This window comes from Vombatus ursinus, unplaced genomic scaffold, assembly GCF_900497805.2.
Source record: "Vombatus ursinus unplaced genomic scaffold, bare-nosed wombat genome assembly UNPS02007284.1, whole genome shotgun sequence".
NCBI classification, from domain to species: Eukaryota; Metazoa; Chordata; class Mammalia; order Diprotodontia; family Vombatidae; genus Vombatus; species Vombatus ursinus.
The window spans coordinates 25,277,629-25,292,695 of record NW_020947062.1 but is presented as its reverse complement, the minus strand read 5'-3'; the positions used below and the strand labels follow the sequence as shown (position 1 = coordinate 25,292,695).

Below are 15,067 nucleotides of genomic sequence, written 5' to 3'. Positions count from 1 at the left end.
AAGCTAACATTCTTGATCTAAGGTGCAGCTTATGGAGGTGAGAAAATACAACATAGCACAATGGGGAGAGCACTGGTTCATGAGTCTGTGGACCTGAGTTCAAATTTCAACACCTCTGATACTTAATACCAGGGCAACCTTGAACAGCTAGGAATCCTTGATGCAGTGGATAGAGTGCTGGTCCTGGAGTCTGGAACATCTGAGTTCAATTCTGGCTTTAGACACTTGTTAGCTCCTGTGATCCTGGGCAAGTCACTTAGTACCTATTTGCCTCAGTTCCGCATCTGTAAAATGGGGACACACTGGAGAAGGAAATGGTAAACCACTCCAGTATCCTTACCACGAAAACCTCATGGACAAAGTCCATAGGGTCACGTAGAGCCGAACATGCCTGAATGAACCAACAACAACCACCACCTTGAACAAGTCACTCCCTGAGTCTCAGATTCCTCATCTGTAAAATGAAGAGTTGGACAAGAAGGCCTCTGAGGTCCCCCTGCCCTTGTCCCATGCCTGTGGGACAGACAACTATTCCATCATTCTTTTTTTAATTAATGTTTTATTTTCCCTCAATTACATGTTAAAACAATTTTTAACATTTGTTTTTTTTTTAATTTTGAGTTCCAAATTTTATCCCTCTCTCCCTCCCCTCCCCCCTCCCTGAGATGATTAGCAATCAGGATATAGGTTATACATGTGCAATCATTTAAAATATTTCCATTCAGTCATTCTTTTTGCCTGGTAATAAAGGTCCTGGGCTTTTCTGGCTTTCTTAATGCTCTGCCTTCAGTCACCAACTGGAAGCCGTGGGATCAAGCTGGTCGATGTGGGCTGCTCCTCTCCCAGACGGGATTCTTCCTCTTGCTTTCCTGGTATCATCACCCGCCTCACCCCACCCCCGTGTCATCACCGGCCAACCCTGGTGTTGTCACCAGCCCCGGTGCTGTTGTTGCCAGCCCGTCCTGGAGTGTGGCCACATGACTTTTAGAGCCGTCAGCGCTTGGTGTCTGGAGCTCTGAGCTGGAGCGGTGCAATGCCTGCCCCAGCTGTGGTCTGGGCAAGGGCACAGAGCTGGCCCGCTGTGGAGGAAGTGTCTGACTTCTGAGCTGGTTGGTCAGGCCAGCTGACTTGCTGCTCTGCTTTATTTCTGAGGACAGCAATTTGAACTGCTGAGTTCACAGCCTGCAAGCATTGTTTGGCCTGGGACCCCTCCTTGTTGTTGCTCTTTTACAACTCTCTTTGCGGACAAATTGGCAAGAACTCCTAGCAGGGAAACTTTGGGTTTCTCTTTGGAATGATGATTAGGCTGCCCTTTCCTGGTTCCTTTCAGCTGTGCTGGACCAGTTAGCTGGTTAGCTGCTGCTCAGGATCGTGTGAGTTTGGAGGCACAAAGGTCACAACTGCCAACTAGCCTGGAGGCATTTTTTTTTTTTCTGAGACAGTTGGGGTTAAGTGACTTGGCCAGAGTTACACAGCTAGTGAGTGTTGTGTGTCTGAGGCTGGATTTGAACTCAGGTCCTCCTGACTCCAGGGCTAGCGCTCTATCCACTTTGCCACCTAGCTGCGCCCTGGATGCATTTTGATCAGCTTATTCCATATGCCTATGTTTTTTCTTTTCACACTTACCTTCAACTGGCAGCGAGGAAGTGTCATGTCATGCCCACTAACTGTGGGTGTTCCCAAAGGCTCTGTCCTGAACCCTCTCACCTGGTGATCTTACCAGCTCCCATAGGTTCAATTATAAACTCAGTGCCAATGATCTGTATATATAGGCCTAGCTTTTCTCTTGAGCATCACCAACAGTTGTTTGGACATCTCAAACAGGATGTCCTGTAGGTATCTCAAATTTAACATGTCCAAAACAGAACTTATTTTCTTACCTCCCCAATCTGCCCCACTTTATAACCCTCTTAGTTGAGACTCTTGCCTCATCATTTACTGAAAAAATTGAGGTCCCTCTATACCCAGATGCCTTCTGCCTCCATCTCCTCTTTCACTCCTAACTCTTATAGTGAGGTGGTTAATCTCCTTGCCAAAGCAAACCCCACTGCATCCATGTGATCCAGTCCCACCCCATCTTTACCAGATTACTCCATCGTTTCCACTCTCACTTGTCTTTTAATCTTTCCTTGTCTGCTTCTCTGCCTCATCCTCAGAAACCAAACCAAACCTTCACTTAATCCATCCATCCCTGATAGCTGTCATTCTAGATCTTTCCTCTCCTTTGTGGTTAAACTTCTTTTTTTAATTTTTTAAAAAATTTTTTATTACTTTTTATTTTTTACTAATTTATTTTGATTTATCAATAATCACTTCCATGTGCTTTTGAGTTTAAAATTTTTCTCCCCCTTCCTCCGCACCACCTTCCCCAAGACGGCACACAATCTGATATAGGCTATACATTTACATTCATATTAAACATATTTTCACATTAGTGATATTGTAAGTAAAAATTAAAACCAATAGGAGGAACCATCAGAAAGAGGAAACAAAACTCAACAGAAGAGAAAAAAATAACAATTCAACTTCCATAGTTCTTTCTTTGGATGTGGATAGCATTTTCCATCACAAGGCCTCTGAAGATGTCTTAGATCCTTGTATTGCCAGGAAGGGTTAAGTTTATCAATATTAGTCATCACACAACGTGGCTGTTATTGTGTACAACATTCTCTTGGTTCTGCTCATTTCACTCGCCATCAGACCATACAAATCTTTCCAGGTTTTTCTGAAGTCAGCTTGTTCATCATTTCTTGTAGCACAATAGTATTCCATCACATTCATATACCACAACTTCCTCAGCCATTCCCCAATTGATGGGCAACCTCTCAATTTCCAATTCTTTGCCACCACATAAAGAGCTGCTATGAATATTTTTGTACATGTAGGTCCTTTTCCCGTTTGTGTGATCTCTTTGGGATATAGCCCTAGAAGTGCTATTGCTGGGTTAAAGGGTATGCACATTTTTATAGCCCTTTGGGCATAGTTCCAAATTGCTCTCCAAAATGGTTGGATCATTTCACAACTCCACCAACAATGCATTAGTGTTCCAATTTTCCCACATATTCTCCAACATTTATCATTTTCCTGTTTTGTCATGTTGGCCATTCTGATAGATGTGATGTGGTACCTCCAAGTTGTTTTGATTTGCATTTCTCTAATCAATAGTGATTTAGAGCATTTTTTCATATGACTATAGATGGCTTTAATTTCTTCATCTGAGAACTGTGTGTTTATATCCTTTGACCATTTATCAATTGGGGAATGGCTTGTATTCTTATAAATTTGACTTAATTCTCTATATATTTTAGAAATGAAGCCCTTATCAGAGAGAGTGGTTGTAAAAATTCTTTCCCAATTTTCTACCTTCCTTCTAATCTTAGTTGCATTGGCTTTGTTTGTGCAAAAACTTTTCAATTTAATGTAATTGAAATTATCCATTTTGCTTTTCGTAAGGTTCTCTATCTCCTGTTTGGTCATGAATTCTTCTGTTCTCCATAGATCTGACAGGTAAACTATTCCTTGCTTTCCCAGTTTGCTTATGGTATCAGCCTTTATATCTAAATCATGAACCCATTTTGACTTTATTTTGGTATATGGTATGAGATTTAGGTCTATGCCTAGTTTCTGCCATACTCTTTTCCAGTTTTCCCAGCAGTTTTTTTCAAATAGTGGGTTCTTAAAAAAAAAAAGAGTGGGTTCTTATCCCAGAAGCTGGGGTCTTTGGGTTTATCAAATAATAGATTACTGTAGTCATTGACTACTGTGTCTTGCAAATTTAACCTATTCCACTGATCCACCACTCTATTTCTTAGCCAGTACCAAGCAGTTTTGATGATTGCTGCTTTATAATACAATTTAAGATCTGGAATGGCTAGGCCACCTTACCCTGCATTTCTTTTCATTAGTTCTCTTGATATACTGGACCTTTTGTTCTTCCAAATGAATCTTGTTATTATTTTTTCTAACTCAATAAAACAATTTTTTGGTAGTTTGATTGGTATGACACTGAATAAGTAAATTAGATTAGGTAGAGTGGCTAAACTTCTTGAGAAAGTTGTTGATAGCTGGTGAATCTCATTCTGTTCTCAACTCTCTATGGTCTGGCTTCTGGCCTCATCATTCAACTGAAATGGCTTTCTTCAAAGTTATTGACATCTCGTTGTTCTCCAGCCTAATGGCCTTTTCTCAATCCTCATCCATCTTGACCTCTCTGAAGTTTTTAACGCTATCGATCGCCCCTTTCTTCTTGATACTATCCTGTCTGTGGGTGTTTCCCTGACATTACTCTCTCCTGGCTGTCCTTCAACCACTCCTTTTTTGTCTCCTTTGCTGTATCTCCATCCAAGTCATGGCTGCTAAGGATGAGGGTCTTGTAGAGCTCTAACCTGGACCCTCTTCTCTTGATGATCTTATCAGCTCCCGTAGATTTAACAATCATCTTCATGCTGATGATTCTCAAATTTACTTTTGCATCCCTAACTTCTCTGCTGATTTACAGTCTTTTATCTCCAACTGCCTGTTAGACATCTTGAACTGAATGTCCAATAGACATCTTAAACTTAATATGTCTAAAATGGAACTCATTATCTTTTTCCCTACCAGGGTGGGGAACCTGCGGCCGTGGCCCTCTGGTCTTCAAGTGTGGCCCTTTGACTGAACATGTGACCTCGAGGCCACAGGTTCCCCAGCCCTGTACTCTCCTCCCTTCTTAACTTCCTTCCAGTCCCGTAGGCTTGAAACCTACTGTCGTCCTTGACTCCTCACTCTCTCTCAAGTTGTTGCCAAGGCTGGTCGATTTCACCTTTGCATCATCTCTTGAACATGCCTCCTTCTCTCCTCTGACACATCCACTTCTGGTGCCAGCCCTCACTACCTCATGCCCAGATTATTGCAATAGCCTGCTGATGGCTGAGACAGCTCAAGTGTTTCCCTACTCCATTCCATCCTTCAGTCAGTTGCTGAAATGATCTTCCTAAAGTGCAAGCCTGATCATGCCTCCTTTCCATCACTTCCAAACAAAAAACTCCAGTGGCTCCCTATTACCTCCCATATCAAATAGAAAATCCTCTGTTTGGGGTTCAATGCCCTTCCTGACCTCACCCTGCCCCTTTTCTTTCCTGTCTCCTTGCACACGCCTGCCCCCGTGTTCTCTGTGATCCAGTGACCCTGGCTTCCTTGCTTTTCCTAGCCAGACACTCCATCCTCCAGACTTCGGACATTTTCATTGACTGTCTCCATTCCTGGAACGCACTCCCTCCTCATCTCTCCCCCGGCCTTCTCTGGCTTCCTTCAAGTCCCAGCTAAAATCTCACATTCTATAGGATGCCTTTCCCAACCCCCCACTTAAGTCCTAATTCCCACTGTTTATTATTTCCAATTTATCCTGTTTTTAGCTTATTTGTACACAGTTGTTTACAGGTTGTTTCTCCCATTAGGCTGTGAGTTTCTTGAGAGCAGGGACTGGGTTTTGCCTTTCTTTTTATCTTCAGTGCTTAGCACTGTGCCTGGCACATAGTAAGTGCTTAGTAAATGTTTATTGACTGACTAACTAGACACTATTACTATTTTCAGAAAGACTCAAGCCATGCTTTGTAGACTTCTAAGAGTCTGCAAAAGCTTTTGTAATGTCCAGGAAACCAGGTTTGTATTTTAGACTGTATAGAAAGTTGAGGTGGGTTAAAACTAATACAGATATATGCAGCTTCTTTGATCCCAGAACTGATCTGAGGACTCTGACAGGGTTCTTCTTTTTCTTGGGGTGGACCATGTAGATGGGATTGGGTTTTGCTTAGAGCCAGCCCCTGGTCATCTTGGATAGGAGGGTTCATGGTTTAGTCTGCTGCTTCTATGTCTCCTTCTTCCACCCCTCCCTCTTACACCTCAGCTGAAGAAAAGGTGGATAGAGTAGGTTTCTTCTAGTCATTGGGCAAGTACTCCACAGAAAGGCTCCCTCCCCCTTCCTTAAGGTGGGGGGTCAGTTTTAGGTTAGGGAGACCCCAGAGTCATCAGCCTAGCAAACCTAAAACACACATGCTTCAAGTGATTGTATTGTTTGTAAACAGCCTGTTGGCAACACTTAGTGGCAAAAGGGGCAGTTATATGTCACTTTGGTTTTCTTCTGGTAGTTGAGTTAAATTAATTCTCTTATTTTTCTTTGTGTGTCTACTGGGGGTCTCTTTGTACCTCACTCTTTTCTTTACCAGTATTTTTTCTGTTTTAACCTTGTCCTTGTTGATTTTCTTTTTCTTCTAAAATTTTTTTTTGTTTCTTTTTTTCCCCTTTTACATTGATATGCCGTAATTGATCAGCCATTCCCAAATGGTTGGCCATCCATCATCATCATATAGTACTTTAAGTTTTGAGAAGCACTTTACAAAATATCTTATTTTGTCTTCACAACCCTAGGATGTAGATGCTTTTGTTATGCCCATTTTATAGATGAGGAAACTGAAGTTAATTGACTTATCCAGGGCCATATACTAAGCCACCTAGCTAGACATGTAAGTTTTTTCCATTTTTTTTTTAATTTTAATATACCAACTACAGTTTTTTTTTTACAACTATACCCTTATAACTTTTTTTGGCTATCAGAAATCTTATTGATGCCTTTATTTTTCATTGTTCGCATTTCTAGATCTATCAGTGGCACGGTGGATAGAATGCTGGGTCTGAATTCAAATCTATCCTCAGACACTTCCTAACTGTGTGACCCTGGGCAAGTCACTCTGCCTCAGTTTCCTCAACTATAAAACGGGGATAATAATAGCACGCTTCCCCTCCTCCTCCCCCTCGAGTCATTGTGAAGGTCAAATGAGACAATATTTACAAAGTACTTAGCGCAATGACTGGCATGTGGTAGACACTTAATCAATTCGTGTTCTCACTCCCTCCCTCCACCCAACAAGTCATCTCTTGTAACAATAAATACAAAAAGAAAGAAAAAATACCATCTCAGCAAAGCTAATCAGGATATAAAATGTTTGACAGTATGTGCAATGTTCCATATTCATAGTCCCTCCCCTTTGCAAAGGAAGGGAATTTCCTCTTCTCTCCTGGTGCCAGGTTTGGTCATTGTAATTCTAAATTGTTCAGTCTAATTCCCACCCCATTCTCCCCCCTTTTACTTTGCCTTAGTTATTGTGTACATTGTTTTCCTTGTTCTGCTTGCTTCATTGAACTACATCAGTTCAAATAAGGACTCGTCTCACAACTGTCCTGGGAAAGAGCAGGTTCCCTCAGGTTTAGTCACATAGGAAGTGGGGAGCAGGAACAGAGCGATCAGGTTACTCTGGGTGAGGCTTTCTGGGCTGTAGTCACAGCCTTCCTCTTAAGTGTGAGCCATGCACTTTCAAATCCTATTTCTTCTAACTCCTTTTCTGATAATCTGTTCATAACACCCAAATATTTGGCTGTTGAACATGGGCCAGTAAGAACAGGGTAGTTCTTTGTTTAAAAGCTGAAGTCCATACTTGCCTTTTGAGCAGGTGTAAATGATTATTTTTTTACTTGTCCCACTAAAAGTATTTTCTTCTGGTGGGAAACCACTGGTGTGGGTTGGACTGTGAGCCCCATGAGGCTTCTCTGCTTCACCAAAAGGGCTCTTTTGCCAATGTGTTGTTGGCTTAGCTCCCTTGATTGTCAGGAATGTTCAAGCCTAAAGTTCAAATGGAAAAAATGTGTGGCCCTCTGGATTTGCAGGAAATATCACTGTGTGAATGTATGTATATGTTCATGTATACAACACACATATTCATGTGCATGCATGTACCTGCTTTACAGTTGAATAAGTCAGCAGTGAGACTAAGCAAAACCAGTTGGACTAGTTAAGACAAAAATAAATAAAATGCAGATAAGGTCAAATATCAATCTCATTCTGCTTCATTTATATTTAGCCTTTCAAACAAAGACTAAGCAAGATTACAGAGAAGGAGTTGAGCTTGTTTTCAATCATCAGTAAATTCTCCCTACTCAAGAACTCACATTGACTCCCCCTTGCCTAATCAGTTCAAATTGAAAGCCTTCTGTAATTGAAAGCCTTCTTTCCATATCCAATCTTGTTTTCTGTTACAGCTCTATAGGGACCGTCTACTCTAGCCAATTCAGTTTCCTCACTGTCCCACTTCCCCCCACATCATGCTCCTCCTGAACTTTATACTTTTGCTTGAAGAACTTTCCTTCTTCATCTCTGTGTGTCAAATTTGACTCTTCCTTTAAGGCCTCGCTCAAGATTAACCAGTTCTGTGAAATCTTCCCTGTCTATTCCACCCCACAGTGGTCACTTCCTTCTCTGACCTCCTGTGGTATTTATTTATGCCTGTACGACTCAGTTATCCCTTAATGTACTGTATTGTTCTCTAATTGTTTTATGTGTAGGCCTTATTTAGGCAGGAATCACTTCTTACATTTCTATTCTTATATTTAATAGTACTTAATGTATGGGAGGCATTTAGACTAACTGAAATGTAGCACCAAGAGATCACAAGAATGGTCTTGAGGGCCTTTTTGAACACTGAATGCTATCTTGTGGTAGGTTGGGTATACTCAAATATAGTTTGATGCTTAGAGCATCTGAGAGTTTGTGGGTGCATATATATATGTATGTGTGTGTATGTGTGTGTGTGTGTGTGTGTCTGTGTCTATCTATATGTGTTTTGAACTGTGATGTTCTGTCTTCAGAATTCCTGCTCAGAAAATGGAACTAGCCAAACCACTTATACCTATCTAGTTCTGAGTTTTCTATTTTTCTACATTTCTGTCTATGCAGGAATAAACAGGGCGGACAAATGAGAAGTTAAAACCGGGGGGGGGGATATTTTTAACCATTTGCTTTGTGTGATGACATTAGATTTTATTTTTATAGCAGATTTGTGTTGATGGGATTACTATCATGTGTTTCACTGTGTGTGTATTGGGGTTTAAGGGACTTCATCAAATTTGGATCACATTCACCACTTTGCATTTCTTGTCTTTAAACAAGTGGAAATTGTTCTAAATTTGAAAATCATGTGCTTGAAATACAGGGTTATGGCTAAAATCTGAAGACTTGCTAATGTTAAGATAAGTTGATAGATCTTAACATTAGCCAGGGAATAAATTTTGCAAAGAATGTGTAGAAATTTGCAACATCATTACCAATGCATTCTTTCTTTTTTTGGGGAGGAGGGTAGTTTATCTTTTTTAAAAAATCAATTTTATTTTTTTCATTACCAATACATTCTCATCAAGAATGAACAGCAATTGTTAGTACTTCAAGAATATAAATAAAGCTTCTCTAACCTCAGTTTATGAATATATTCTTAGTATTCGTTTTTCAGAAGGTTTATCATTAGTCAGACTTGCCTAGGTGACTTGTTTTCATGTTGGCTGATTTGAGCCATCAGCTGTAGCATTAAAAAAATAAACTGAAAAGGCATTTGGAATGTGTTTGCCCCTTTGCTACAGTTGACTGTATTGTCTTCCTCTACAGGTTTTTGAAGCTGTGATTTCCTGGATAAATTATGAGAAAGGAACCCGCTTGGAACACATGGCTAAGCTGATGGAACATGTCCGTCTTCCCCTCTTACCACGGGACTATCTGGTCCAGGTCAGTAGGCCATGAGGAACAAATTGATCACTTGTTGCCAGAGTTTGCTGTAACAGAAAACTGTTATGTGTCACCTTGGACAAGTCTTTTAACTTTTCCTGACCTTATTTACCTCATCTGAAAATGAGGGGTTTGGACCAAATGCCCTTAAAGGCACCTTCCAGCTTTCAGTGCTGTGATCCTAAGAGCCATAGGCACACCTTTCCCACTGAGTTAAGCCTTGAAACAGAAAGATGAATCAGTTGAGATGAGAGCACTTCCCTGCCTGTTAAATGAGCAGACCAGTTGTCATTCTGCACAGTAAGGGTGAAAATGAGAGTCCTTTAGTTCCAAATTTGATGGAAAAATAATGATTAGGGATGGAAAGGGGTTCATAAAAACGATTTAATGTCAGAGGTACAAGTGATCTGAGAGTTTAGTTCAACCCTTTCATTTTACAGATTAGGATATAGAGCCCCAGACGTAAAATAATTGATTTGCCCAAGGTCACATAGTCAATTAATAGTGAGTCAGAACTAGAACCCACATCTGTTGGCTCCCACTCTAGTATTCTTTCTATTACATCCTTCATTTTCACTGTAGTTTACTGAGTTTCTTGGGGTAAATTTGAATATTTAGAATCAAGGAAAGCTTTATAGGAAGGGAAGCAGAATTTTGGGAAGAATGAAGGCCTTCTCAGTGTTGGAGAGCTTGGAATGTTGTTGTAAGAAGTCCCAATGAAAAAAAAAAACGAAGTCCCAATGGCCATCATGTGTCACTATAGCTAAGATAAAGTTCAAAATAGGGATTAGAAATGAAAGGAAGCCCCATTGTCATATATTAGTTAGGATTGATAATTGGTATGTCCACATCAAGTGTTAAGTCAAATGGAAGTCAATTTGCACTTTGGTGAGATTTAGGAGTATCTAAGGAGCTATAAGAGATATTCTAGAATGATTTCCCAACCCTGTTGTCTCAATCAGGAGTGGCCAGATAAGCATTGATTAGTAGTACAGGAGTTTCATGGAGTCATTCTGTCCCCACCCCCACCCCCCCATTTCTTCTTTGACCAGTGCTGCTGCTGGTAGATGACGACAAAGAAACTGGGCATACTTCATCTCTGGGGCTTCTTTCCTTGGAGAAAATTTCCTGAAAAGTTCAGCTTCCTTTGAGTGATGAATTTTCTCCTTCACATTGGTAGACAGGACCCATTACTGGGTCAGTTAAGAAAAAAGGAAATGAGGGTGAAAGTACTTTGAAATGTTGGAGAAGGAAAAACTGGAAAGTAATTTGTCTTAAATTAGATTTATAATAACTTATGCTATATATTACAATAAGCTCAAAATTGATATTCAATTGAATATAGAAAGTCACAGCATTAATTAAAAGAGAACAAATTCATGTACTTTTCATACATATGGCTGAGGGAAAATTCTTAATCAAACAAGGGATAAAGGCAATCAAAAATATAAAATAGGTAATTTTGATTATATGAGATTGGAGACATCTCTAATGTGATACATACACAATAGGACTCTTCTTTCCTCTCCAACCCCAACCTTTTTGAATTTCTCTATTACTGTAGAGGGCACCACTGTCCTCCCAGTCACCTAGGTTCAAAACCTTGGTATTATACTAGAATCTTAACTCCCACCACTCCAGGTGTGCAAATATTTGTCAAATATTGTTATTTCTACCTCCGCAAAATCTTTCATGTACGGTCCCTTCTTTCCACTCACACAGCAACCCTTCTAGTTTAGGTGTTTGGCATCTCTCACTTGGACTCTTACAATAGCCTTTTATTTATTCTTCTGGCCTCAATAAATCTCCCCATTCTGATCTAGCTTTCACACATCTGCCAAAGTTACTTTCCTAAAGCTCTGGTTCATTTTATTAAACTCTAACAGCTCCTTGCTACCTCTAGGATAAAATATAAGTTCTTCTGTTTGGTTCTTAAAACTTTTCATACACCTAGCCCCTTCCAATCTTTTTCAGTCTTCTTAGCCATTACTGTCCTCCATGTAATCTATGATCCATTAATACTTTCCTTTTTTCTCTTTTCACACAAGATGCTCCATTTCCATCCCATACTGACATTGTTCTTCCTTCTCACCTTTGCTTCTTCAAATCCCTTGTTTCCTTCAAAAGTGAGTTCAAGAGCCACCTTCTATATGAAGCCTTTTCCAATGCTCCTAGATTCTAGTGCTCTCCCTAAATTATGTTCTATTCGTTTGTACATAATCTAAATATACATATATACACATACATACATATTGTCTCCCCTAATAGAATGCAAGTTCCTCGAGGACAGAGACTATTTTACTTTTGTCTTTGCATCTAGTGAATAATTGTTGATTGATTGAAGAAGGGAAAGCATAGATTGGGGAAAAAATCTTTGCATCAAGTATCTCTGATAATGGTCATATCCGAGATGTATAGAGAATTAAAATAAATATATAAGACCAAGAGTCATTGCTCCATGGATAAGTAGTCAGAGGATATGAATAAACAGCTCTCAAAAGAAGAATTACAAACTACTAACCACATGAAAAAGTGCTGCAGGTCACTAATAATAAGAGGAATGCAAATCAAAACAACTCTGAAGTTTCATATCTCACCACCCAAATTTGCAAAAGTGTCAAAAGATGGGTGATGTCCATGATGTCCATCATGATGTCCATCATGAAGTCCATGATGGAGGGGCTTCAGGAAGACAGGAACATTCCACTATTGGGGAAATTGTGAATTTATTCTGGAAAGTAAGTTAGAATTATGTTAAGAAATTCATTTAGCTGTTGGAGAAAATGTGGGAAAATTGGGACACTAATACATTGTTGGTAGAATTGTGAACTGATCCAACCATTCTGGAGAGCAATTTGGAATTATGCACAAAAGGCTATACTGTGCATATCCTTTGACCCAGCAATACCACTTCTAGGTCTGTATCCCAAAGAGAGCATAAAAAAGGGAGAAGGACCTACATGTACAAAAATATTTATAGCAGCTCTTTTTGTGGTGGCAAAGAATTGGAAATTGAGGGAATGCCCATCAATTGGGGAATGGCCAAGGAATGTATGAATGTAATGGAGTACTATTGTTCCATAAGAAATGATGGGCCTGTGGATTTTAGAAAAACCTGGGAAGACTTACATGAATGATGCTGAGTAAAGTGAGCAGAACCAGGAGAACATTGTACACAGTAAAGCAACGTTGTGCGATGGTCAGCTATGATTGACTTAGCTCTTCTCAGCAATACAATGATCCAAGACAATTCCAAAAGACCCATGATGGAAAATGCTATCCACATCCAGAGAAAGAACTATGGAATCTGAATGCAGATTGAAGCAGACTATTTTCACTTTTTTTGTGGCTTTATCCTCTTGTTCTGTTTCTTCTTTCACAATATGACTAGTGTGGAAATATGTTTACATGATTGCACATGTATAACCTATATCAGAATGCTTGGTGTCTTGGGGAGGAGGGATGAGAGGGAGGGAGGGAGGGAGAAAAAATTGAAACTCAAAATCTTATGAAAAATGAATGTTGAAAACTATCTTTACATGTAACTGGAAAAAATAGAATACTGTTTACAAAAAAAAAGAAATTAATTTAGCATAAGTAAAAATGCCCATATTTTTTGTGTCTATATCTCTAGCAGAGATCCTACTGCTAAACATCTATACTCAGTAAGTCAAAAAAAGAAGGAGGGAGCTATTACACACCAAAATATTCATAGCAGTACTTTTTTGTGGTCACAGAATTGGAACCAAAAGATCCCCATCAACTGGGGAATAGCTAAACAAATCATGGTGCATGAATATAATGGAATACTATTTTGCTGTAAGAAATGGCAAATAACGAAGAATTTGGAGCAACACTTCTATGAATTGTTGCAGAATGAAGTAAGTAAAGTAGAACAAGAAAAACAATACACGCGATAACTCCAGCAATGTAAATGGAAAGAAAAACAACCACAACAAAAATAAACTGAGCGTTGTATAATCATAGTGACTTAAGTTTGGCTCTACAAAATAAATGAGAAAATGCATCTCCCTCCCTTGTTGGCAGAGAGGTGGGAGGCCTATGGGCGTGCATATGCTGTTGGATTCTGTTGGTTAACTTAATTTTGATGAAACCCTTCCTTCCCCTCCCCTCTTTCTATTATTTTCTTTGTTACAAGGTATGGCTTGTTTGAGGGGAAGGTGGAAGGGATATATTCAGAAATTAAGGTGATATAAAAATAAAATCTATCAATGAAAATAAGGTTAAAGAAAGAAAGGAAAAGAAAGACTTGGGAGGAAAGTACAGCAGGGGTAGGATATAACCTTTTTTTTTTTTCCCTAAAGAAATCAATTCTGTTTTAGTTCAGAGTTTCCTGAAATGATAGATTCTTATCATCGGCCCCCAATCCTGTCATGCACAGTTTCCTTTTCTTCCTCTCTGTCTCAGCTTGTATCTTACTTTGATGGCCTTCATTGCAGAGAAGGGTCTCCACTCTATGTGTTGAGGAAAGGGTACTTAAGAGAGAAAAATAATTCCTCATGATAAACTCGGAAGCTATCCTTGACTTTTCTAATTCAAACTCAAATTTTCCAAATGACCCATTGGCAATTTTCCAGTTTCTTTGTGGAATTTCTGTTGAGTACATGATATCTTGACATATCTGGCACTGCCTCAGCTCTCAGGAATCAACAAGCTGAGGTTTGCAGGATACCCGTGCCTGATTTATGGTTTCTGTGTCTGGGTTATTGTGACATTTGCTTTGGTCAAACCTGTACCTGTAAGGATGCAGTCTCCATTCTCTACTCCTCTTAGGTACTTTTCCCACAGCACAGATAGGCTGCCACTAATAGCTCTATTTTACTTGCTACAAGGCAGAGACTTGTTCTTGTCTGAGCTGAGGAGTTTTTCCCTGGCTAGCAGCGCCTTCATTTTGAAGTGTTTGTATCTGGTTATTAGGATAAGTTTTCACCAGCTCTTCTTCAGAGAGAATTCACGTTAGCTTTTCTTGTTATTTCCATGTACATCTGTCTATCCACTTACCTCTCTGTCTGTTCATCTCTCCATTTATCCATCTGTCTGTCTGCCCAGGGTATATGAAGTGTTCAGGGAGGAGTCTTACCTCTGGTGTGTTGGCTTTCTGAGCCCTTTTCAGGGCTTCTTAGACACTTTTGGTGTCCACCCATCACCCAGCTCTCGTCTGTGGCTCCAAGAAGCTATAGCATGCACAATGTCACACCCCAGTAAAACCATCTCAGCAAAGGGCTAAACCAGGTTGAGGGCAAACAACACACCTCAAACTTGTCGATGAGTTGGGAGGATGTCTACCCCAAGCATGTGAAGACTTCCCATCATAGAATGGGCAGATGAGAACAGTTTATTCCAATGGCCACGAAGGATACTAAAGCAGGCGCTTCAAAAACAAGAGATGAACAATAACCATCTGTCCACCTGTCCATCTCTCTCTCTCTCTCTCTCTCTCTCTCTCTCTCTCTCTCTCTCTCT

At 39.9% G+C, this 15,067-nt stretch overlaps 1 protein-coding gene across 1 annotated transcript in view; it reads left to right on the top strand.

The window, feature by feature from the left end:
• Nucleotides 1–15,067, top strand: part of KLHL3 (kelch like family member 3) — a 168,717-nt gene that overhangs the window by 104,341 nt on the left and 49,309 nt on the right. Inside the window, exon 7 of the mRNA XM_027849272.1 lies at nt 9,467–9,583. Coding sequence (XP_027705073.1) covers nt 9,467–9,583 — 117 coding nt within the window. The remainder of the gene's footprint in view (nt 1–9,466; nt 9,584–15,067) is intronic.